Below are 26,028 nucleotides of genomic sequence, written 5' to 3'. Positions count from 1 at the left end.
CATGGCCTAAAATTGTCATCACTCCATCTTATACTGAGCTGTAAGGAGATTTTGAATTATGATGCTAGTCACAAAGAAGTGCTGTGGCCAAATGAGGAGCCATTGTACTGTATTCTGTAATATATTGTATTCTGTATTGTGGTGTATTCTGCCACTGTGGTAAATAAGCTAAAACTGGATGAATATCTTGGCCAAGTTAAGGTGAAAGGAGTACAGGTCCCACACTGAGATGGTCAACACTAACACAGCAACCTCAAAGCAATGCAGGGAGGGAGGAAGGGGAGGAAAGGGGAGGGAAGAGAAAGAAAGGGAAGGAGGAGAGTGTAGGGATGGGAAAGGCAGGAAGGAAGAGAAGAAAGGAGAGGAGAGGAGAGGAACAGACTGGAGAGGACACGAGAGGAGAGGAGAGGAGAAGTGAAACGAAGAGAACAGAGGAAAGGAAAGGAGAGGAGGAGACAGGAGAGGAGAAGAGAAGAGAAGAGAGGAAATGACAGGAGGAAAGGGGAGGGAAGGGTTGGGATGGGTTAATAACAGCACACAACTATGTACAAGGCAGCAGTAAATAATCGGATAGAGGCAGGATAAGGGAACGAGGAGTAGTAAGTGTTTGTGGGTAGTAGTGAGGGTCAGGGGGTAGGACAGGGGTATAAGGAGAGAGATAGCTATGATAAGGATGCCATGAAGGGTAGGAAGGATGAAAAGGAGTGAGGCAGAAAGCACACCTAGGATTTATAAAAAAGGTGACTGGAAATTAAAGAATGATGTACGAAAAAAGCGATGAATTTTGTGAAGTCAATGCTACCCCACCCACACCACTTGACTGGTAGGATTATGTGAAGGATTGAAGGATTTGAAGGAAGGATTGAAGAATTAGAGTTGAAGGAAGGATTGAAGAAAGCAGGATTGATGGTTTAAGGATGGAAGGAAGAAGGATTGAAGGATTAGAGGTGAAGGAAGGATTGAAGAAAGCAGGATTGATGGTTTAAGGATGGAGGAAGAAGGATTGAAGGATTAGAGGTGAAGGAAGGATTGAAGAAAGCAGGATTGATGGTTTAAGGATGGAGGAAGAAGGATTGAAGAATTAGAGGTGAAGGAAGGATTGAAGAAAGCAGGATTGATGGTTTAAGGATGGAGGAAGAAGGATTGAAGAATTAGAGGTGAAGGAAGGCCTGAAGAAAGCAGGATTGATGGTTTAAGGATGGAAGGAAGCAGGATTGAAGGATCTGGCATGAAGGAAGGATTGAAGGATGCAGGATTGAAGGATTTAAGATGAAGGAAGGATTGAAGGAAGCATGTGAAGGAAGGAAGGCAAAGAAGGAGAGAGAGAGAGGGGGAAGGATTACATTGAATTTAAAGTGTGGAAAGCATGCAGGATTGGACATGAGATTGGGACGAGGGTTAGCAGGATAAGTAGGCGAGGATAGGGTGTTAGGGGTGTATAAACAGGTGCGTCTAACCTGGTACGAGTGTTGCCGTACAAGGAAAACAAAAGGGAAGCAGAGGAGGATGAGGAAGGATGCGAGAGGAATTGTTAGACGAGATTGGGACAAGGGTTAGCAGGATAAATAAATGAGGAAAAGGTGTTAGGGGTGTAAAAATAAGTGCGTCTAACCTTGTCTGCGTATTGCCGTACGAGGAAAACAAAAAATAACAAAGAACGTAAGATGTGGAAGCGACGCAGGCTAAGGTATGGAGTAAGGATGAGGGTTAGCAGGATAAGTAGGTGAGGATAGGGTGTTAGGGGTGTAAAAACAGGTGCGTCCAACCTGGTACGAGTGTTGCCGTTCAAGGAAAACAAAAGCGAAGCAGAGGAGGATGAGGAAGGACAGAAGAGGACTTGTTAGAAGAGATGCAGACTAGGATGAGGGTGTAGCAGGATAAATAGGAGAGGATAAGGTGTTAGGGGGGTACAAACCAGTGCGTCTAACCTTGTACGAGCGTTGCCATACAAGGAAAACAAGAGTCAAACAGACGCAGATCGGAGAATAACAGAACGTAAGATGTGGACGCGATGCAGGCTGGGATACGAGACTGGTACAAGGATTAGCAGGATAAATAGACAAGGATTAGGTGTTAGGGGTGTAAAAATAAGTGCATCTAACCTTGTACGAGCGCTGCCATACGAGAAACACAAAAGAAAATAATGAACGTAAGGTGTGGAAGCGATGCAGGCTGGGATATGAGACTGGTACAAGGATTAGCAGGATAAATAGGCGAGGATAAGGTGTTAGGGGTGTAAAAACCGGTGTGTCTGACCTGGTATGGGTGCTGCCATAGGACTGGACGGGGGTGGTGGTGTTGGGGCTGGCGGGGGGCGGTGCATGACTGCGAATCGGGTAACTTACGCCATCGCCTAAACTATAATGACAACAAAACCAGCCAATTGATTCCACCCTAGAGAGGAGACGGAGGGAGGGAGGGAGGGAAGGAAGGAGGGGAGAGAGAGGGAGGGAGGAAGGGAGAGAGGGAGGGAGGGAGGGGGAGAGAGAGGGAGGGAGGGAAGGGGGACAGGGTTACAGAAAGGGAGAGACAGAGAAAGGCAGAGAGAGTGAGGGATAGAGAGAGAGAGAGAGAGAGAGAGAGAGGACAGATAGATAGACAGATGGATAGACAGATAGACAGACAGATATAATTATTAATGTAATAGACAGATAGACAGATAGATAGACAGACATAGCTAAATATTGATATCAATGTATGATAGATAAAAAGACACTCATAAATGTAACAGATAGACAGGCAGATAGATACAACGAGTTATAGCTCAAGACTAAAGATATTCCTCGTTCAACATCTCATTCCCATCGATCTATATTACACCTGGATATTACCCCCATACCCCCCCCACCACAGTCCACTTCTTCATGACTAGCACTGTGTCATATTGCTTACTTAACACCTCTTCCTTACTGATTTATTTTGTACTATGCCCCTGTACTATATTCATGTTATGAGGCAAAATGAGGATGTTAAGGGGTAGTTTGGAAAATAAATCACTTACAAAATGGTGTTAGGGAGCCATTACAAAAAATATATATATATGAAGTTTATGGTTAGGAAAATAAATCACTAAAAAAAGGTGTTTGGGAGTAATTAGAGATATATGAAGCAAAAAGAGAAGATTAATGGGTAGTTTGGGAAATAAATCACTTAGGAAAAGGTGTTAGGGAGTTAGTAAAAAGATATATGGGGCATAAAGAGGATGTCAGTGGGTTGTTTGAAAAATAAATCACTTAGGAAAAGGTGTTAGGGAGCCATTAAAAAAAATATGAAACAGAAAGAATGATAGTGGGTAGTTAGGAAAAATAAATCACTTAGGAAAAGGTGTTAGGGAGCCATTAAAAAAATATATGAAGCAGAAAGAATGTTAGTGGGTAGTTGAGGAAAATAAATCACTTAAGAAAAGGTGTTAGGGAGCCATTAAAAAAAATATGAAGTGGAGAGGATGTTAATGGGTAGTCAGGAAAATAAATCACTTAGGAAAAGGCGTTAGGGAGCTTCGTTATAATAAAACAAGCCTTTTAGAAGCATATTAACAAGTCTGGGTAGTTTGAAAAATGACCACAACTTGCTATCAGCACTTCTTCATGACTAGCGCCACAGAATTTGAGAAGACAATTTAAAATGTTCAAAAATATAACTGTAGAGGCATTGACAAGCCTAGATGTGGTGAAGCATATGCAGCATCCACCCAGGAGGCAAAATCTACTCCTATCTCCCTACACCTCACCATGGGGGGGAGACAGGTCCAACCCTAGTGAGGTGCTGTCTATCACAAGGGCACACCAGCTGCTTACCTGTGCTCGATGGGTCTGCTCATTAATACCACGGCTAAATTAACAGCAACTCAACTCTTAACCTGATGATGATGATGATGATGATGATGCAAGCAAAGGAAAAAAACAACAACTATAAAACACACACACACACACACAGACACACACAGACACACGCACATGCACACACACACACACACAATCCAAACTCCTTACACGTAGACAACAGACACCAGGAATCTCTCTCTGTTTCTCTCCCTCCCTCTCTCTTCTCTCTCTCTCTCACTCACACACACACACATACACACATGCACAGATACACACAGTCCAAATTCCTTACATGTAGATAACAGACTCCAGGAATGTCTCTCTGCCTCTCTCTCTCTCTCTCACACACACACACACACACACACACACACACACACACACACACACACACACACACACACACACACACAATCCAAATTCCTTACACGTAGACAACAGACAACAGGAATCTCTCTGTTTTACTCTCTCTCTCTCTCACACACACACACACACACACACACACACACACAACCTTACATGTAGGTAAGACACCAGGAATCTCTCTGTTTCTCCCCCCCACTACCCTCTCTCTCTCTCTCTCTCTCACACACACACACACACACACACACACACACACACACACACACACACACAACCAAACGCCTCTCACCTTGTTGGCAGAGGCAGGAACCAGAAGCGCCGATCCTCCCCAAACACCTCCACGAAATTGTTGAACGCCCCCAGACTAAAACCATCCTTGTCCTGCATCCACGTGTGGTTGACGCGGAAGATGGGCGCACGAAACGACTCTGGAACGACAGTAAACAGATGCGTGACTGGCTAAATGCGTGTGGTTAAGCTGAGAGGAGATTGTTGGAAGGACACAAGTCAAGAGTGAGAGCAGTGGAAATGAGTTATTTAAGAGGAGCCTGTGGAGTCACACTGCGTTTGAAAGACTGGAGATCATAGGCAGCAGGAAATACAGACAGAGGGAGACAGTGCCAGAGTTGACCTGTTGCATAAATGAAGGACTGGGAGTAACGGTTAACTCTTGCATTAGAGAGTTGGACAGAAGAGAATGATTCAATAAGGTGGTAGGAGAATGACTTAATAGCAGAATGTGGAATGAATATAGAGTGACAGGAAACAGAAGCGTGCGTGATTAGATGACGATTGTTTGGCTGTGAAGAACGAATAAATAACGGAGGAATTGTTTGGGTGCACGAAACGACTCTATAGGGACAGGAGACAGATGCGTGAGTGACTAAATGTGTGTGGTTAAGCTGAAGGGAATGATTTTAACAGGTGAATGATTTAATAACACAGCAGGAGAATGATAGGAAGCATTAGGAGAAACACACTGACGTGGTTTGGCCATGTGGAGAGGATGGAGAGTGAGAGACTGACAAGGAGAGTGTATGTGAGTGAGGTGGAGGGGGGAGAGGGATGGGGAGGCCAAGGATGAGATGGAGGGATGGAGTGGAGAGGTATATGAGAGAGTGGGGTGTGAGCTGGGAGCAGGGCAGTGAAATGGCAGGGGACAGGGTGACATGGAGGCGATTTGTTTGTGGCCACCCCTTACAGGATTAAGGCGTTTGGCAATAGATAGACAGACAGACAGTAGATACGACACCAAGAGTGGCAACAGATAGATAGATAGACAGATAGACAGACAACAGAGAAAGAATATACATACCAAGGGTAGATCTGTTTTTGACGACCAAGAAGACGTGATAACCGAAGAGCGAGACAAGGCTGATGGCAAACATGATCGACACGAAGAACACGAACAGGATGTGGAACTTGCCCTCCACCTCCAGCTGGTCCTGTGGGGGGGGGGGGGAGTAAACGAGGAGAGAGAGAGAGTAGTCATTATCACCATCGTCGACGTTGTTATCATCAATATTGTCATCGTTATCATCATCATCAATTGTCACCATTATCATCATCATTTTCGTCATCACTGTCAACATAATCATCACCAATACTGTCATCATCATCATCATCATCATCAACACTATCCTCCTCCTCCTCATCATCATCATCATCATCATCATCACATCATCATCATCACAAACCTTCCAGAATTTAATGAAGTATTGTAGAGTTGTGGCCGCGATGAACAGGCAGTAGAGCAGCGCATAACCGAGGAACAGAACGAAGAACTTGTAATTGGTGAACGCCACACAGTTGTTCACCCACGGACAATGATGGTCGAGCTTCAGAACACACACGCCACAAACGGAACAGTGATGGCAGCGATCTGGCTTTACCTGCACGCACCTCTCACAGTAACGAATGTCTGGAGAGAGAGGGGGAGAGAGAGAGACAGGGAGATTATGGTCATTAGTTAACTTAGGCATCTACACGCACGCACACAAGCACGCACGCACACACACACACACACACACACACACACACACACACACACACACACACACACACACACACACACACCTGTACACATCACTCACAATAACGAATGTCTGGAAAGAGGGATGGAAATTATTAGCATTATTATTTAAGGGACATCTGTGCACACACACACACACACACACACACACACACACACACACACACACACACACACACACACACACACACACACACACACACACACAGTAATGGATGTCTGGTAAAACGAGAGGTAAATCATCATCACCATCATCACCACCACCACCACCATTATCATCATTATCTCATCATCATCATCACTACCACCACCACCATCATCAGTCATCATTATCACCACCATCATCATCATCATCATCATCTAAACTCCTTCCCAGCCAAGGAGAGGGTAGCAGAGGCCCTCAAGACAAGGAAATACAACAGAGAATCCATCCACACACTCCCTCACCTCCTGTCATGGTGCGGTTGTACACAGGGAGGTTCTGCCGCTGTATAAACCGCTCTAGCACATCCCTCCGCACCTCCTCTGTTTCCGCTGACTCGTAGCGGTCTAGTTCCGCTGGTGGCAGACGGAACTGAGGCAAAAACAAGGAGGAAATAAGGTTAGTTTGAGGTCGACTGCATTTAACACAAAAACTCCCCACATTTTCCATCTCCATGTCACCCTGTTCCCTGCCATTTCACTGCCCTCCTCCCAGCTCACACCTCCCTCTCTCATAATTATAGCCTACCTCTCCATCTCAACCCTGGTCTCTCCCTCCCTCTCTCCCCCTCCTCCTCACTCACGCACACTCTCCTCATCAGTCTCTAACTCTCCATCCTCTCCACATGGCCGAACCACCTCAAGGTATTTCTCCTAATGCTTTCTATTACACTCATATCCACACCACAACGCTCCTTCACTTCCTCATTTATCAGTCTCTCTCTCCATGTAACTCCACATCCACATCCACACCACAACACTCCTTCACTTCCTCATTTGTCAGTCTGTCTCTCCATGTAACTCCACATCCACATCCACACCACAACGTTTCTTCACTTCCTCATTCGTCAGCCTGTCTCTCTATGCAACTCCACATCCACACCACAACACTCCTTCACCTCCTCAACTGTCAGTCTGTCTCTCCACATAGGGCCTAACTCCACACACTCCTCCCCAACAACTCATTTCCACTCTCTGTTAGTCTGTCTCTCCATTCCACTCTCTGTCAGTCTGTCTCTACATTCCACTCTCTGTCAGTCTGTCTCTCCATTCCACTCTCTGTCAGTCTGTCTCTCCATTCCACTCTTTGTCAGTCTGTCTCTCCATTCCACTCTCTGTCAGTCTGTCTCTCCATTCCACTCTGTCAGTCTGTCTCTCCATTCCACTCTTTGTCAGTCTGTCTCTCCATTCCACTCTCTGTCAGTCTGTCTCTCCATTCCACTCTCTGTCAGTCTGTCTCTCCATTCCACTCTCTGTCAGTCTCTCTCTCCGTTCTACACACTCCTATTGCACAACTCACTTCCCCTGCCCTCACTTCTACACACACACTGCCAACACGCCAACCCACCTGCTTGGGGACGGTGCCGATGTTGGTAAAGATGGTTTGCCAGTACGCCCACAGGAAGAGTGACAACAGGACATGATACACGACCAAGCACAGGCCTACGGAGAGGGGAAGGGGGGGAGATTAACACTTTATATGATGAGTGGATGGTTCTCTAACACTTCTTCCTTAGTCTATCTATCTATTGCCAGACGCCTTATCCCGTGAAGGTTGGCCACAAACAAATTGCCTCCATGTCGCCCTGTCCCCTGCCATTTCACTGCCCTGCTCCCAGCTCACACCCCCCTCTCTCTCTCTCATATACCTCTTCACTCCATCCCTCCATCTCATCCTCGGCCTCCCCCTCCCTCCACATCACTCACACTCTCCTGGTCAGTCTCTCTTAAACCTCTCTACTCCATCCCTCCATCTCATCCTTGGCCTCCCCCTCCCTCCACATCACACATACACCCTCCTAGTTAGTCTCTCATATACCTCTCCACTCCATCCCTCCATCTCATCCTTGGCCTCCCCCTCCCTCCACATCACACATACACCCTCCTAGTTAGTCTCTCATATACCTCTCCACTCCATCCCTCCATCTCATCCTTGGCCTCCCCCTCCCTCCCTCCACCTCACTCACATACACTCTCCTCATCAGTCTCTCATATACCTCTCCACCCCATCCCTCCATCTCATCCTTGGCCTCCCCCTCCCTCTCCCTCCCTCCACATCACACATACACCCTCCTAGTTAGTCTCTCATATACCTCTCCACTCCATCCCTCCATCTCATCCTTGGCCTACCCTCCCTCCACATCACCCATACACCCTCCTAGTTAGTCTCTCATATACCTCTCCACCCCATCCCTCCATCTCATCCTTGGCCTCCCCCTCCCTCCACATCACCCATACACCCTCCTAGTTAGTCTCTCATATACCTCTCCACTCCATCCCTCCATCTCATCCTTGGCCTCCCCCTCCCTCCACATCACCCATACACCCTCCTAGTTAGTCTCTCATATACCTCTCCACCCCATCCCTCCATCTCATCCTTGGCCTCCCCCTCCCTCCACATCACCCATACACCCTCCTAGTTAGTCTCTCATATACCTCTCCACCCCATCCCTCCATCTCATCCTTGGCCTCCCCCTCCATCCACATCACACATACACCCTCCTAGTTAGTCTCTCATATACCTCTCCACTCCATCCCTTCATCTCATCCTTGGCCTTCCCCTCTCAAACCCCCCACAAACAAAAATCATCCTTACTTACATTTTTCAATCACGCTTTTGACAGTAACTGAAAGAGAGAGAAAGGAAAGCGTATTAAAAATCAATATATAAAAACAAGCGTACGCAAATTATACGACATAATATATATCCACACGGCGTTTGTATTTTTTATTCAGATATATTGTGGTGAAATATTGGTGTTATTTTTATGTTGCTTATCTGTAATTGTTGGAAGGGAATGTGATAGGACAGACAGACACACACACACACACACACACACACACACACACACACAGCTACTTTGCCCTCTCCCACACACACACACACACACACACACACACAGCCACTTTGCCCTCTCCCACATACACACACACACACAGCCACTTTGCCCTCTCCCACACACACACACACACACACACACACACACAGCCACTTTGCCCTCTCCCACACACACACACACACACAGCCACTTTGCCCTCTCCCACACACACACACACACACAGCCACTTTGCCCTCTCCCACACACACACACACACAAACACACATAGCCACTTTCCCCCCCAACATCCACCCACAAACAAACACTCACACACAGCCACTTTGCTCACCCACACCCACACACACCAAAGCATACGTGTGGAATCCATACGTACTGATATTAAGCTGTATGACGTATGCATAATAAGACCAAACGACGACCGCGACGATGAAGAGGACGGGGAACCACTTGGCGGCTCGAAAACACAAGCGACAGGGAGCCGAGACGAGAGAGAATTTCCCTGCTACCGTGGCCGACATCTTGGCTTTGGCTGCTACTCTGGAAGACAGATAGATAGATAGATAGATTGATAGATAGACTGTTACTGATAGATATAGATATTTAGACAGTAAGACATATGGATGGAAAGACAGTCATTGGCTTGGCTGTTGCTCTGGAAGGGAGGTAGATAGATAGATAGATAGACAGATAGATAGATAGACAGATAGATAGATAGATAGATAGACTGTTACTGATAGATATAGATATTTAGACAGTAAGACATATGCATGGAAAGACAGTCATTGGCTTGGATGTTACTCTGGAAGGGAAATAGATAGATAGATAGACAGATAGATAGATAGATAGACTGTTACTGATAGATAGATAGATAGACTGTTACTGATAGATATAGATATTTAGACAGTAAGACATATGGATGGAAAGACAGTCATTGGCTTAGGTGTTACTCTGGAAGGGAAATAGATAGATAGATTGATAGACAGACAGATAGATAAACAGCCAGACAGATAGATAGATAGATATAGTTACTCATAGATATACAGACAGACATGGAACCGGTAGATATTTAAACAGACAGGCCTAGATATATTTAAAGAGTCATGGGTACAAAGAGAGACAGATACTGGTTTAGTGTTACTCTGGAAGGGAGACAGGCCTAGATAGATAAAAGACTGATAATGATAGATATATATAACAGGTAGAGATGGGCAGGCAAGTTAACAGGGTCAAATTCAAGATGCGTTCATTTTGAGATGCCTGGACACACTGCGTTTGAAAGACTGGAGGTCATAGGCAGTAGGAAATACAAACAATTCCAGAGTTGACCTGCTGCACAAATGAAGGACTGGGAGTAATGGTTAACTCTTGGATTAGAGAGTTGGACAGAAAAGGGATGAGAGTTTGCTGCTAGACGGGTGCTACGCACCCATCATAGAGGTGGAGGGATGCAAGCAGACAGTTCAGAGGAGCAGTGACCATTGAAGTAGCGATAGAAAAGAGATAAAGATGCAACAGTGCGGCGAAGAGACAGAGGTTGAAGGGAGCCAGTAAGAGTTAATGAGATGAAAAGCCTTTGACTCCACCTTGTTGAGAAGAGCTGTATGTGGGGAGCCTCCCTCCACATGAGAATTGAACTCTACACAGGGGCGAATAAAACCCCTGTATAGAGTCAACAATTGTGCAGGGGTAAAGAAGGTATGGAGTTGGCTTAGCACACCCAATTAGCAGATTTTACAAGAAAGTTAACATGTCCTTTCGAAGATAAATCCTGAGTGAAACCCCAAGTATGTTTAAGGATGATGCAGGATTGAGCTGGATATTGTTAAACATTAGAGGGTATACCTGTGGAAGATTTTGATAGTTTGAAAGATGTAAGAACTTTCTGATGCATTAAAAAAAACAAGATTACTATTACCCCAATCAGACATTAGGTGTGCCATAGCCTCATCCCTTGTTTGCTGAAGTGATTGCCGCGACAGATGCTAGGGGAGGCGGAGGGAAAGGTGAAGGGTGGAGTCATCAGCGTATGAGTGGATAGGGTTAGGTGTACAGCTTAGAACACTGCTATCCTCACACCTCCACACACCACCTCATTGTTACCTCACCATACACTGGGGAAGAAAGAAAATGTGTGGTTATTTATAGTGTGTATATATACTGTAGTTGTAGTGATCTTAACTACATATATATAATCTTGCAAAATATAGAAAATCATCATCATCATCAGCTGCATACCTCATCATCATCATCACCATCATCCGGACCTCCTTTCCCACCCTAGGGCAGGGTGAGGAGTAGCAATGTCCAGACAGCCCAAATTTGCCCAATCCAATGGGCCATGCTTCCATTCACTCACCATTCAAGCCCCCGGAATCCTGGCTCTCTCTGATATGCCAAAAACATTCACCACATTCTGTAGCTTCACATAAACGTATCCGATAGAGTCAATCCGGACGCTGTCACGTTAAAAAGGGGTGCCCAATCCCTGATCATGCACTTCTCCTCACAACATTCATCCAGCCAGCTCGATCTCTTGTCAGTTCCCTACCCTCACCGACTTCCAAACCTCTCTTCCTCACACACTCATCCACCATATCCCTCCACCTTCTCCTTGGCCCACCTCTCTTCCACACACACTCATCCACCACATCTCTCCACCTTCTCCTTGGCCTACCTCTCTTCCTCACACACTCATCCACCATATCCCTCCACCTTCTCCTTGGCCTACCTCTCTTCCTCACACACTCATCCACCACATCCCTCCACCTTCTCCTTGGCCTACCTCTCATCCATCACATCCCTCCACCATCTCCTTGGCCCACCTCTCTTCCACACACACTCATCCACCATATCCCTCCACCTTCTCCTTGGCCTACCTCTCTTCCTCACACACTCATCCACCATATCCCTCCACATTCTCCTTGGCCTACCTCTCTTCCTCACACACTCATCCACCATATCCCTCCACCTTCTCCTTGGCCTACCTCGCCTCCTCCCTCCTTCAAATTCGCTCAGATATACCTTTTTCACCACTCTGTTGTTATCCATTCTCTCCACATGACCATACCATCTCAGTACACTCTCTTCGATTCTGGTGTCCACAGACTTCCTCACTCCACATCTTTCACGAATCACACTATTTCGTATCCTATCCACCCTCTGTACTCCACATACATTCCTCATATATCCTATCCACCCTCTGTACTCCACATACATTCCTCATATATCCTATCCACCCTCTGTACTCCACATACATTCCTCATATATCCTATCCACCCTCTGTACTCCACATACATTCCTCAGCAGTCCCATCTCTTTTCTGACATACCTGGGATAAGACAGGTTGGGTTAGGCTGGACTGTTAAGGATTTTAATGGGGGAACTTTGTGCACACTACAGCTGCACACACCACACCCACTGTACATGCACAAATGGTCTTGTACATACGCACATGGTTGAAGGAGAACTTGGCGCACATGGGAACTTTGTGCATGCAAACAATATACATCCTCAGTGTGAAGAGGTTAATAAACACAATATCTCATCCCTCCTGTGTCACCAAAACTGCTTCAATCTATTAGACCACATAATCTATCTATCTATTGCCTGAGGCCACAATCCCTTAAGGGGTGGCCACACACAAATCACCTCCATGTCACCCTGTCCCCTGCCATTTCACTGCCCTCCCCCCAGCTCACACACCCCACTCTCTCATATACCTCTCCACTGCATCCCTTTATCTCATTCTCGGTCTCCCCCTCCCTCACAATCTCTCCTCATTAGTCTCTCACTCTCCATCCTCTCCACACAGCCAAACCACCTCAATGTATTTCTCCTAATGCTTCCTATCACATCCACATCATCACCATTAACAATTACCAAATAACCTATGAGAAATGAACTTGAAGAACACAGAACAAGCCATAACACACCTACAAAACACAATAACAAGCATTAATAAGAATAAATAAAGGTAAATAGAATGTTTTAAAGTGTCAAGGTCATTATTTTTTTCCTACTCTGACCTAACATGACCCAAATCTAAAAAATCACAATTATTAAACCACCCTCACCCCCTCTAACCCACCCTGACTACCAAGAGGCATGACTGTTCAAAGCTACGAAAATTAAGTAATAAAATGCAAGATAATAATGAACATAACATGGGCTTAACCAAAGAACGTAAGAACACTGAACATTACCGATTCCCACCTACCCGAGATCACTAACATCAGAACAAAGGTTGAACACTCCTAAAGCACACATTATAACGTTATTAAGAACAAATATGATCATTAATTAATAAAACCAAGTGAAGAGCAAAGTGACTATCCGTGAGAACACAATCACACGAGAACAAAAAGGCAGAACACGCCTTAACAACCCACTAACGGTGTTTAGAACCACCTTATTTGGACCCCAAGGGACTTATTCCCCACCTCTAGACTTACTTCGCCTCCTGTGAGGGGTAGTTGGGTAGACACATGAAGGAATGTTGTCAGGTTTTCACTTTATCATCAAACAACTTGACAAATGGTCGAGGGAAACACAGCGTCGCCAGATCCAAAGTCACGATTAGCGCTACACCTGCTCTCCAAAACTGCTACATTACTACTAACGCCAAAAAAAAATCTAGAAATACCTAAAATGCTATATATTTCTAGGACGTCACTCAATTTGTGTCGAATATCAAAAATATTGATAATACTGTGTAGAATATCTGTAAAAAGTCGCTATTACTCCAGAAATACCTGGAATATCCTCGTCAGAATTCTAAAATACAGCTATAATTATGAAAAAACGTCCAAAATAACTATAAATTCATTGTTATTTGACCTTAAAAATTGCTGCTAATGAAAATATATATTTCTATATCTAGCAAGAAAAAGCTAACTTGGTATTGCTTGGAAAAACAAATCCATATATAAACGACGAGGCTTGGTGGGTTAAAAGGGATTTGATTCTTTCAATACGGAGCCAATCTGATTATGAACACAATCTAACTCTATATTATCTTACAAACTTGATGTTCAATCAGTTTCCTCCCTTTTTCCTCTCATGTTTTAGTTGGAAATTATTAAATGTCCCAAATATTGAAGGCCATTTAATGAATGAAGCAGTTTATGATAAAGCTTACTGCTTATGTTGCTTTAAGAGCTGAAATTCCTGCTTGTATTATTTGTAGTATCATCAAATGCACATACAGTAGGAAAACGGATGGCCGGAAATTCCAGCTGATAAGAGATTTAGTTAAATTGTTTTACTAAATTCTGCAACATAACAACCATCGTAAAACTTGAACAGAATCATTCATACTTGATAATGCTTTACGATGAGATAGTTGTTAATAAATGGTAGAAAGAAGCTGTACAAAAGTGCCATAACTGTAAGTCGATAACTGTAAGCTGAGTAAGATAAGAAGATTAATTCTTTACAAGCGAGTCATGTGAATGCTCCTTCCATATTTACAGACCTTCTTGAGTTAAAAATTTATAATCTTTGCTCGTACAGTTGTCATGCACTTCAAAGCCATATTAAATCAAAGTGAAGAAATGCAAAACTCTGAGATGTCAGATTGCAAGCATCTCTGTGAATCTGGGCCCTGGTGACAAGTGAAAGTACAGTCGGGGAACAAGTTGGCTTGATATTTCATTTCTGCCTCACGATTTCTTCTGTTGCTTAGTAGAAGCTGAGAGAGGATTGGTATGTTCCTCCGTCCATGAATGATTCTATTTTACATTGCGCCAGGGAGGAAAGTGACGGACGTAATTAAAAGCTAAATAGTCTCAGTGGAATTCTAACTCACCTTTTGTCTCCCCCTGTATAGTAGGAGCGGCCGTGAACCATTAAGAATGTGGTGGTTTGCAGGCAGAATGTCAGCCGTCCACTTGGATTACCTTGATAATTGGGATGCTTGATAATGCATGGAGGTTATGGTCAGAGAGAGAGAGAGAGAGAGAGGTTAACTGAATCCCCCCTCTCTCTCCTTCCACCCCTCTCTCTCTCTCTCCCTGTCTCCCTTCACATCCCTCCCCCTCTCTCTCCACATCCCCCCTCTCTCTTTTGATCCCTCCTCTCTCTCTCCAGAGTTTGCCCTTTCTGTCTGTCTCTTAAGTAAATATCAATTGTCAACACCTCCTTCACCCATTCACTCTCTCTCATGTTAATAATACACTACTTTCTCTCCCTTTTCCACCCTCTCTCTCTCTCTTTCTCTACCCCTCTCTCTCTCTATGTTAATAATACACTACTTTCCCTTTTCCACCCTCTCTCTCTCTCACTCTCTCCCTTTCTCTACCCCTCTCTCTCTCTAATGTTAATAATACACTACTTTCCCTTTTCCACCCTCTCTCTCTCTCACTCTCTCCCTTTCTCTACCCCTCTCTCTCTCTCTCATGTTAATAATACACTACTTTCTCTCCCTTTTTCACCCTCTCTCTCTCTCTTTCTCTACCCCTCTCTCTCTATGTTAATAATACACACTTTCTCTCCCTTTTCCACCCTCTCTCTCTCTCACTCTCTCCCTTTCCCTACCCCACTCTCTCTCTCATGTTAATAATACACTACTCTCACTCCCTTTTCCACCCTCTCTCTCTCACTCTCTCCCTTTCTCTACCCCTCTCTCTCTCTCATGTTAATAATACACTACTTTTTCTCCCTTTTCCACCCTCTCTCTCTCTCACTCTCTCCCTTTCTCTACCCCTCTCTCTCTCTCATGTTCATAATACACTACAGTACTTTCTCTCCCTTTTTCACCCTCTCTCCCTTTCTCTACCCCTCTCTCTCTCTCATGTTAATAATACACTACTTTCTCTCCCTTTTCCACCCTCTCTCTCTCTCACTCTCTCCCTTTCTCTACCCCTCTCTCTCTATGTTAATAATACACTACTTTCTCTCCCTTTTCCACCCTCTCTCTCTCTCACTCTCTCCCTCTCTCTACCCCTCTCTCTCTCTATGTTAATAATAAAGCCACATCCTTCTCAAAATCGTTTATTACACCCTCACCTCTCCGACACAAGGGGTATCACATCAAAACCATTTAAATTCGAGTGATCGGCCCCTGTTATTATTATATATGATGGTTCGTCTTCCTCCTCGGCTGAAAAAGAGAGAAAATTTTGAAAGTTATCATCATCATCATCATAATCCTCCTCCTCCTCATCACCATCATCATCATCATCACCATCTTCCTCCTTCTGCTCCCCATCATCATCATCATCATCATCACCATCTTCCCTCCTCCTCATCGTCATCATAATCATCATCATCACCATCTTCCCTCCTCCTCATCATCATCATAATCATCATCATCAGCAGCATCACTCCTCCTCATCAATAACATAATCATCATCATCACCATCTTCCCTCCTCCTCCTCCACATCATCATCATCATCACCATCTTCCCTCCTCCTCCTCATCATCATCATAATCATCATCTTCATCACCATCTTCCTCCTCCTGCTCCCCATCATCATCATCATCATCATCATCATCATCATCATCATCATCATCACTCAAGGATAAGGTCAGATAATCGTACATACCTAGAGTGTGATCACCTGGCATACATCGTCCTTCAGTGAGTCGTCCTTCAGCAAGTTCCTGGTCTGAGGGTGAGGCTGGGGCATTGGGGGAGGGCAGGTCATTGATGTCAAGGTCGTACGATGAACACCCCATTGATGACGATGGCGTGGGCGATGACCGTAGGGGAGTCTGAGGAGCGAAAACATAATATTGATCAGCGTCGTCAATCATCATCAATTATCATCATTGTGGTCATCATCAATCACCATCATCACTGTCAACATTGTCATAATCATCAACCATCACCACTGCTGTCGTCATCATCATCATCATCAATCCCTCAGCCACTCACCCACTCAACATCGCTGTGTGTGTCACCCTCAGGCTGCGGTGAGAGGTGGTACTCGTGTCCCGCCGCCTCCTCCTTGACCTTCCTGCCTCCTCCACCTCCTGGGTCGAGTCTAATCCCCACATCACCAGTCGCCGCCTCCAGCTTAGCCTGCCTTGCACACGGCACTGCGGGAAAAGCAACAACAACAACAGTATTGCTTTGTTTTGCTTATAAAGGCTCTAACCTGCTTGAATGCATCAGCCTTGGTCACCTTATGATGGCTCTCCATGCTGCTTGATCTCTGGCAGCTTTCCTATTTAGTCCCTCAACCATGAGGTCACACTCAATGACCTCGTCCCGGGTCTTTTTAGGTCTACCTCTCGCCACCCTACTCCTAACATTACCACTTCTCACTTTCTGCATCCAATTATCTTCCACCATCCTCTCCACATGCCCAAACCATCTATCTATCTATCTATCTATTGCCAGTGGCCTTAATCCCGTAAGGAGTGGCCACAAACAAATCGCCTCCATGTCACCCTGTCCCCTGCCATTTCACTGCCCTGCTCCCAGCTCACACCCCCCTCTCTCATATACCTCTCCAGTCCATCCCTCCATCTCATCCTCGGCCTCCCCTCCCTCTCCCCACCTCCACCTCACTCACATACACTCTCCTCATCAGTCTCTCACCCTCCATGCTCTCCACATGGCCAAACCACCTTAATGTGTTCCTCATAACGCTTCCTATCACATCCACATCCACACCACAACGCTCCTTTATATCCTCATTCGTCAGCCTGTCTCTCCATGTAACTCCACATCCACATACACACCACAACGCTCCTTTATATCCTCATTCGTCAGCCTGTCTCTCCATGTGACTCCACATCCACATCCACACCACAACGCTCCTTTATATCCTCATTCGTCAGCCTGTCTCTCCATGTGACTCCACAGGCTCCTCTTAAATAACTCATTTCCACTGCTCTCACTCTTGACTTGTGTCCTTCCAACAACGTCCAAGCTTCACTTCCGTACGTTAGAGTTGGTATCACAAAACTGTCATGTAGTAACTTTTTCCCTTCCATGCTCACTTCCCACCATATAACGAAAAAATAATTGGATCTTGTATGACGGACAGACTTACTTTTATGCTTCAGGTGTCTGCTTAGGGTACCGTGTTCTTTAAACCCGCGGCCGCAGTACGGACAGGTAAAGGGCGTCTCCCCAGTGTGAGTCCGAAGGTGGCGTACGAGAGAGGCCTTGGTGGTGAAGCTCCTGTGGCACTCGACGCAGCTGAAGCTCGGGCTGCTGGTGTGGGTGCGCTCGTGTGTGTTTCGCGCACTCTGGAAGCAAACGCATTAAAGTCTTTCTATCTATCTATCTATCTATCTCCAGCCAGATGCCACAATAAGATAAAGGGTGTGGATTTGTTTGGGAGTTAGTTGTTTTATATCTGCCTGTCTATCTATCTATCTATCTATGGTAATTATCTATCTATCTATCTACAGCCAGACATCATAATCAGGTAGGGGGTGGGGGTTCGTCTCCACGTTAGTTGTCTTATGTCTATCTATCTATAGCCAGATGCCATACTCAGATAAGGGGTTTGTCTTTGAGTTAGTTGTTTTACGTCTATCTATCTATCTATCTATAGCCAGATGCCATAATCAGGTAAGGGAAGGGGGTTTGGGAGTAATGGTTAATTTACCTCCCTCCCTCCCTACACTGGCTGTTATACCTGCCGCTGCCTCACCTTAGTTTTATATAATCGTCCACAGTGCCTGCATGGTATGGGTGTGGTGTGGGTGTGTGTGGCGAGGTGTGTGGTGGCGTGCGAGGGAAGCTTGAAGGCTTTATTGCACAGCGCACACTCGTACTGACGCACGGACGAGTGGGACGAGAGGTGGCGGCACAGAGCAGCACGCGATGAGAAGCCTCTACCACACTCCCCACACTGGTTCCCCAAATGCTCTGAAAATAATACAGTATAAACATGACACAAGGCACGAGTAAGAGGGAGGGAGTTATTGAAGAGGAGTTTTTGGGGTTTAGCTTCTTTCGTTTATAAAGCCTCCAACCTGCTTGCATTCGTCAGCCTCGGTCACTTACTGGTGGTTCTCCATGCTGCTCAATCTCTGGCAGCCTCCCTATTCAGTGCCTTATCCCTGAGGTCACACTCTATGACCTCGTCCCAGGTCTTTTTCAGTCTGCCTCTCACAACCCCACCCCCAACGTTCACACTTCTCACCCTCCACACCCAACTGTCATCCTCCATCCTCTCCACATGCCCAAACCATCTCAGTCTACCCCTCCTCATCTCAAACCATCTCAGTCTACCCCTCCTCATCACAAACCATCTCAATCTACCCCTCCTCATCACAAACCATCTCAATCTACCCCTCCTCATCACAAACCATCTCAATCTACCCCTCCTTGTCACAAACCATCTCAATCTACCCCTCCTCATCACAAACCATCTCAGTCTACCACCCCTCATCACAAACCATCTCAATCTACCCCTCCTCGTCACAAACCATCTCAATCTACCCCACCTCGTCACAAACCATCTCAATCTACCCCTCCTCATCACAAACCATCTCAATCTACCCCTCCTCATCACAAACCATCTCAATCTACTCCCCCTCATCACAAACCATCTCAATCTACCCCTCATCACAAACCATCTCAATCTACCCCTCCTCGTCACAAACCATCTCAATCTACCCCTTCTCATCACAAACCATCTCAGTCTACCCCTCCTCATCACAACACCAATACACTCCAGTCCCATCCTTCCTCTCAACTCTTCCATTGTAAACCCAGCCCCCCCAGGCCTCACACTCAGGGACGCACTGCACATCCACCTAATCATCGTCACCATCACACCCAAATACACGTTTCACTTACCTAGGTGTAGTTTCATGTGTGTAGAGAGTGTGGATCGGCGTGTGTACACCTGGGCGCACACGGGACATGTGAAGGAGCGTCTGATGATGTCCGGAAGCAGTGGGGGTCTTGGTGGCTTGAAGTCCTTATCGTCATTCATCTCTGCACCAACACAAATAATTAAAACTCCAGCCAATATAATCAATTACTATCTATCTATTTATCTACCTATCCATGTATCTCTTTATCTATCTATCTGTCTATCTATAGCCAGATGTCTTAATCCCACAAGGGGTGGACATAAACAAATCGCCTCCATGTCACCCTGTCCCCTGCCATTTCACTGCCCTCCTCCCAGCTTACACCCCCCTCTCTCATATACCTCTCCACTCCATCCCTCCATCTCATCATCAGTCTCCCCCTCCTTCTTGCCCCCTTCACCTCACTCACATACACTCTCCTCATCAGTCTCTCATATACCTCCCCACTCCATCCCTTCATTTCATCCTCAGTCTCCCCCTCCCTCTCACTCATAAACACTCTCCTTGTTAGACAGACTCTTTCAGTTCATCCCAACACACACACACACACACACACACACACACACACACACACACACACACACACACACACACACCACACTGGCACATATACACACTCATATCTGACGTTCATATACATACACGTATTTGTCCCACAGCTTCAACACGCACACACACACACACACACACACACACACACTCACCCGACATCTCCACAGCATCATCAACATCATCATCGTCCCCTTCGAGTGGGCTGAGAGGGGCTGGCGGAATTTCGATCTTGCAGGGGACGAGCTGAGTGGTCGAGGGGGGGTGGGGGGGGTGCGGCGGCTCTGTTTTGACTGAGGCTGGACCTGTAAACAAAGATTTTTAGTCATCGTTATGGCAGCGTCGTCAATATCATCATCAACATCGTCACTCTTATCATTATCATCATTATCTTTATTACCATCATCATCATCATCATTATCACCATCAACATCATCAGCTTCACCATCATCCTCATCATCATTACACCCATCATCACCACCATCATCACTATCATCATCTCCTATCCTCACCTTGCACTTCCTTCAGGGGGGCCTTGGCCTCCTCAGGGGTCCAGCCTCTCGCCTCATCAGTGTGGGAGCTGATTAATTCTTGCTTCAATTGTATGCTGAGTTTTGGGTCATTCACTGCTGGCTGAAAGGATTATTATTATTATTATTATTATTATTATTATTATCATTATTATTTCACTGAGCTGGCTGGATGAATGTTGTGAGGAGAAATGCATGATCAGGGATTGGGCACCCCTTTTTAACGTGACAGCGTCCGGATTGACTCTATCGGATAGGTTTATGTGAAGCTACAGAATGTGGTGAATGTTTTTGGCGTATCAGATAGAGCCAGGATTCCGGGGGCTTGAATGATGAGTGAATGGAAACGTGGCCCATTGGACTGGGCGAACTTGGGCTGTCTGGACATTGCTACTCCTCACCCTGCCCTAGGGTGGGAAAGGAGGTCCCGATGATGATTATTACTATTATTATTATTATTATCATCATCCTTATCTTAACCAGCTCTTGATTCCGATGTATAGCTGGTTTATGCATGCTGTCTGTCTGTCTCCCTGTCTGTCTGTCTCTCTCTCTCTATCTGTCTGTCTCTATCTCTGTCTGCCTCTGTCTCTGTCTCTCTCACCTTCCTGTCAGGGGGTAGGTGTGAGGTGAGGGGCAGGGAGGTGCCATAGCGCGGCATCTGCGCATCTGTCTTGTTTACACACGTCACCCGGGCCTTCTGATGCCTCACTAGGGCACCCGACTCGCGGAAGTGCCGACCACAGTCAGGACAGACAAACGGCCGCTCTCCTGTAGTGTGCATAGGAGTGTGTAGGAGTTGGTAAGGTGTGTTGGCAGAAAATGGAATGATTATACCAACACTGATGGTGTTATTCTGAAGACATGATTCTCTGTCTTGTATTTACAATTATTACACATGTTAATTCTTTCTTGCTGCGTGATTCTTCTACACACACACACACACACACACACACACACACAGAATTATCCTCATTAATTCACTCAGTACACACACATTACTTTGACTCACACACACACACACACACACACACACACACACACACACAGAATTATCCTCACTGATTCACTCACTACACACACAAAATTTACTCTCTCTCTCTCACACACACACACACACACACACACACACACACAATTATCCTCACTGATTCACACACTACACACACAAAATTTACTCTCTCTCTCTCTCTCACACACACACACACAACACCCACCTGTGTGCCGTCTGTGGTGCCTCTTCAACGATCCTTTGGTCTTGAAGGAATAGGGGCATCCTTTATAGTCACAGGGAAAGGGTCGACTACCGCTGTGTACAGTCGCAACGTGGGCGCGAACTATCTTACTCTGAAACACCAAGCACATGTACTAAACAGAGGGATAAGTACAGTACATATCATCATCATCATCATCATCATCATCATCACCAACACTATCTTACTGTGAAACATCAAGAATAGGCTATTCATTTTCTATCTATCTATCTATCTACCTACCCACAAATGCTCTGACCACCCCCTCTCCCTCCCTCCCTCCCTCTCTCTCTGGCAGCCTCCCTATTCAGTGCCTTATCCCTGAGGACACACTCTATGACCTCATCCCAGGTCTTTTTCAGTCTGCCTCTCACAACCCCACCCCAACGTTCACACTTCTCACCCTCCACACCCAACTGTCATCCTCCATCCTCTCCACATGCCCAAACCATTCTCAGTCTACCCCTCCTCATCACAAACCATCTCAGTCTACCCCTCCTCATCACAAACCATCTCAGTCTACCCCTCCTCATCACAAACCATCTCAATCTACTCCTCCTCATCACAAACCATCTCAGTCTACCCCTCCTCATCACAAACCATCTCAGTCTACCCCTCCTCATCACAAACCATCTCAGTCTACCCCTCCTCATCACAAACCATCTCAGTCTACCCCTCCTCATCACAAACCATCTCAGTCTACCCCTCCTCATCACAAACCATCTCAGTCTACCCCTCCTCATCACAACACCAGTACACTCCAGTCCCAGCAGAGGCGATATATAACAAATCAACTCCATGTACCGTCTTGAACGTTTGTCCACACACGGGACATGCCAGTTTACTCCACGCGTCATCCAAGCTCGCTGTCGTTTGCACGTTTGGCTTCGACTCCACTGCCAACACATGCTTGACGGGTGCAGGGGCGTCAACGGCTGATTCCTTCTTGATGTGCGACTCTGGCAAGTCCTCGGTCTTCTCCTCTGGGGTGTTGGACTCGGAATGCTGAGGAATGAACACCAATCTTTTTTTTTTTAATCCACCAAGAGAGTTCAATGTTCGATGGGAGAGAGAGACAGGTTTGAGTTAGAATTATTTACTTAACATCTCTATTCAGTCACTTATCCCTGAGGTCACACTCCATGCTGCTCAATCTCTGGCAGCCTCCCTATTCAGTCCCTTATCCCTGAGATCACACTCTATAAATAAAGACACTACAGTAAGGATATTTCAGTTTAATAAAGACAGCATTAAGTCAATTATAGGAATACGTTTACCTGCAGTTTGAAGTGGTTGAGGACGGCCGCCTGTCTGGAGAAGGTCAGGCCGCAGTGATGGCATTTCCACCGCCTCTCTTCCCCGGTCTCCACCTCTGAGGCCGGCAAAATCTCCTTCATATCAGCATCAGCTCCGTCCAACCCACCCTAAACACAAACACAGAGAGATTTGGATATTAGCAAAATGACAGGGGACAGGGTGACATGGAGGTGATTTGTTTGTGGCCACCCTATCTATCTATCTATCTATTGCCAGATGCCTCAATCCCATAAGAGGTGGCCACAAACAAATCGTCTCCATGTCGCCCTGTCCCCTGCCATTTCACTGCCCTGCTCCCAGCTCACACCCCCCTCTCTCATATACCTCTCCACTCCATCCCTCCAGCTCATCCTTGGCCTCCCCCTCCCTCTCCCCCCCTCCACCTCACTCACATACTCTCTTCTAGTCAGTCTCTCATATACCTCACTCCATCCTTGCATCTCATCCTTGGCCTCCCCCTCCCTCTCCCCCTTCCACCTCACTCTCACATACACTTTCCTAGTCTTTCTCTCATATACCTCTCCACTCCATCCCTCCAGCTCATCCTTGGTCTCCCCCCCTCCACCTCACACTCTCCTAGTTAGTCTCTCACTCTCCATCCTCTCCAATAACACACATAAAGACATCACAAACGACCTCCTACCCTGCTAACGATGGCTATCAGGTCGTTGGGGTGTTTGATGTCAACTTCTTCTCCTTTGACTCGTTTCTGCTTTTTCGAAAACCTGGAAGAGAATAAATCAAAATGGGAAATACATCGAGGAAAAGATCAAATACTGAGAGTGTTTAGTTGGTCTAGGAGTGTAGGGAAAATTAGATGGTAAATGAATGATGCTTCAATTGTACGAGTGAAGGGTTAAAAGTGTACACACATGCACATGCACACACACACACACACACACACACACTCTCTCTCCCTCATACACATATACACACACTCATTCTCTCTCTCTCTTACACACACACACACACACACACAAAACTGACACAACAACAAACACAACACATCCAATATATTCTCGCTCCACCTACCCAGTTCTCTCTCCACCCACCCAGTTCTCGCTCCACCCACCCAGTTCTCTCTCCACCCACCCAGTTCTCACTCCACCCACCCAGTTCTTGCTCCACCCACCCAGTTCTCGTTCCGCCCACCCAGTTCTCGCTCCGCCCACCCAGTTCTCACTCCGCCCACCCACCTTGGCAGCAGGAGGTTGGATATGGCGGTGGAGGGACAGAGGTGAAGGATGCACTTCTCCGTCAGCATCATATGACTGACGTAGCGCTCGATGTCCGATGTTTTCTCGCCGCATAAACCACACACGAACAGGTCACAGGTGTATCCATCCATCCCCACGCCTGATGAAGTAAGAAATAAGGGTCAGGGTGCAGCAGGAGCCACAGGGTGATTGGCTATGATGCTCATCTGTATTTTATTTAACTAGGTAGATATGGAAATGTTAGGTGAGAGAGAGACAGAGAGAGAGAGAGAGATAGAGAGACAGGTTAGAGTTAGAATTCTTTCTCTTAACATTTCAGGCTATATACCTCCCTATCTCATCCTCGGTCTTCCTCTCCCCCTCACTCACATAATACAAAACTTACTAATCATTTCTTGGGAGTTGTCATCCATCATGGAGTGGCAGTGTTCATCCATTGTTCATTTCTTTTGGCTAGAAAATTTATCAGCCCAAAATCGATAAAAAAACTAAGCCCATATATCCACCAAAGCATGTGTGAATCTATATTAATTTTTCCCTTTCACAAAAAAAGAAAAAAAAAGGCAGAATGAGATGATTTGATGAGTTTTAATAATTTGTAAGTCAGCCATAATTCATCAACCCGACTACAGGAGTACTTGATAGACCAGACTGTCCAGATAGATAAAGTTCCATTGATCTATAAATTAATAATCGTGTATATATGAGGCAGGATGGTAATGGCAGAGGTATGTGATGATTTTAGTTAATATGCAAGTCAGCCATAGTTGCTCAGCGCATTAATGGATGACGTAATACAGCAAGATACCCAGGGAGATAAAGTTCCGTTGATCTATAACCTAATGAGAGTAAATATATGGGCCAGGGTGGTGTGGGCCGAGGGTGTGGAGGCGACAAAGGCCTCCCTCGACCTTTCTGTCCCCAACCAAAACAATCTCACGTTCCAATGTATTTCCTCTTTGAGTACGAATAGAATTTATGCCACTAAAGCACAAAGAAAAATTAATTATACATTTTAATTAAAGCTCAATAATAAGTCCAAAAATTATCAAAGCTTTCAGTAGGCAAGGTGATGAAAAAACTAAGGTGAAAATCTGTTATGTAGTTTTTAGTTTCTTG

The 26,028-nt window shown here is 45.7% G+C and overlaps 2 protein-coding genes across 3 annotated transcripts in view; both read right to left on the bottom strand.

The window, feature by feature from the left end:
• LOC145395672 (palmitoyltransferase ZDHHC20-B-like) overlaps positions 1-11,294 on the bottom strand; it is a 19,521-nt gene extending 8,227 nt beyond the window's left edge. The window contains exons 1-9 of the mRNA XM_080269238.1: positions 11,173-11,294; positions 9,631-9,794; positions 9,018-9,044; positions 7,766-7,860; positions 6,664-6,790; positions 5,882-6,105; positions 5,500-5,629; positions 4,474-4,612; positions 2,257-2,358 (exon numbers count right to left, since the gene is read on the bottom strand). Coding sequence (XP_080125364.1) covers positions 2,257-2,358; positions 4,474-4,612; positions 5,500-5,629; positions 5,882-6,105; positions 6,664-6,790; positions 7,766-7,860; positions 9,018-9,044; positions 9,631-9,775 — 989 coding nt within the window. The 5' untranslated portion in view covers positions 9,776-9,794; positions 11,173-11,294. The remainder of the gene's footprint in view (positions 1-2,256; positions 2,359-4,473; positions 4,613-5,499; positions 5,630-5,881; positions 6,106-6,663; positions 6,791-7,765; positions 7,861-9,017; positions 9,045-9,630; positions 9,795-11,172) is intronic.
• A 4,937-nt stretch (positions 11,295-16,231) lies between these two features.
• On the bottom strand, positions 16,232-25,842 carry LOC145395607 (uncharacterized). Of its 2 annotated transcripts, XM_080269179.1 has the most exons (16): positions 25,749-25,841; positions 25,295-25,447; positions 24,889-25,048; positions 24,336-24,417; positions 23,653-23,799; positions 23,180-23,380; positions 22,340-22,469; positions 21,727-21,893; positions 21,105-21,225; positions 20,748-20,897; positions 20,024-20,164; positions 18,870-19,087; positions 18,261-18,459; positions 17,135-17,298; positions 16,803-16,971; positions 16,232-16,356 (listed from the first exon to the last, which is right to left on the bottom strand). In XM_080269179.1, exons 2-16 carry the CDS (start codon positions 25,344-25,346, stop codon positions 16,259-16,261), a joined length of 2,199 nt encoding a protein of 732 aa, XP_080125305.1. In that variant the 5' UTR covers positions 25,347-25,447; positions 25,749-25,841; the 3' UTR covers positions 16,232-16,258. The 2 variants fall into 2 exon arrangements, with proteins under 2 accessions (XP_080125305.1, XP_080125304.1); XM_080269178.1 differs by having other exon boundaries at positions 25,295-25,842.
• Positions 25,843-26,028: the final 186 nt, after the last annotated feature.

This window comes from Coenobita brevimanus, chromosome 32 (assembly GCF_032717465.1).
Source record: "Coenobita brevimanus isolate Jiangsu-jjx chromosome 32, ASM3271746v2, whole genome shotgun sequence".
In the NCBI taxonomy this organism is placed as follows: Eukaryota; Metazoa; Arthropoda; class Malacostraca; order Decapoda; family Coenobitidae; genus Coenobita; species Coenobita brevimanus.
This window is presented reverse-complemented; position numbering and strand designations above follow the sequence as displayed.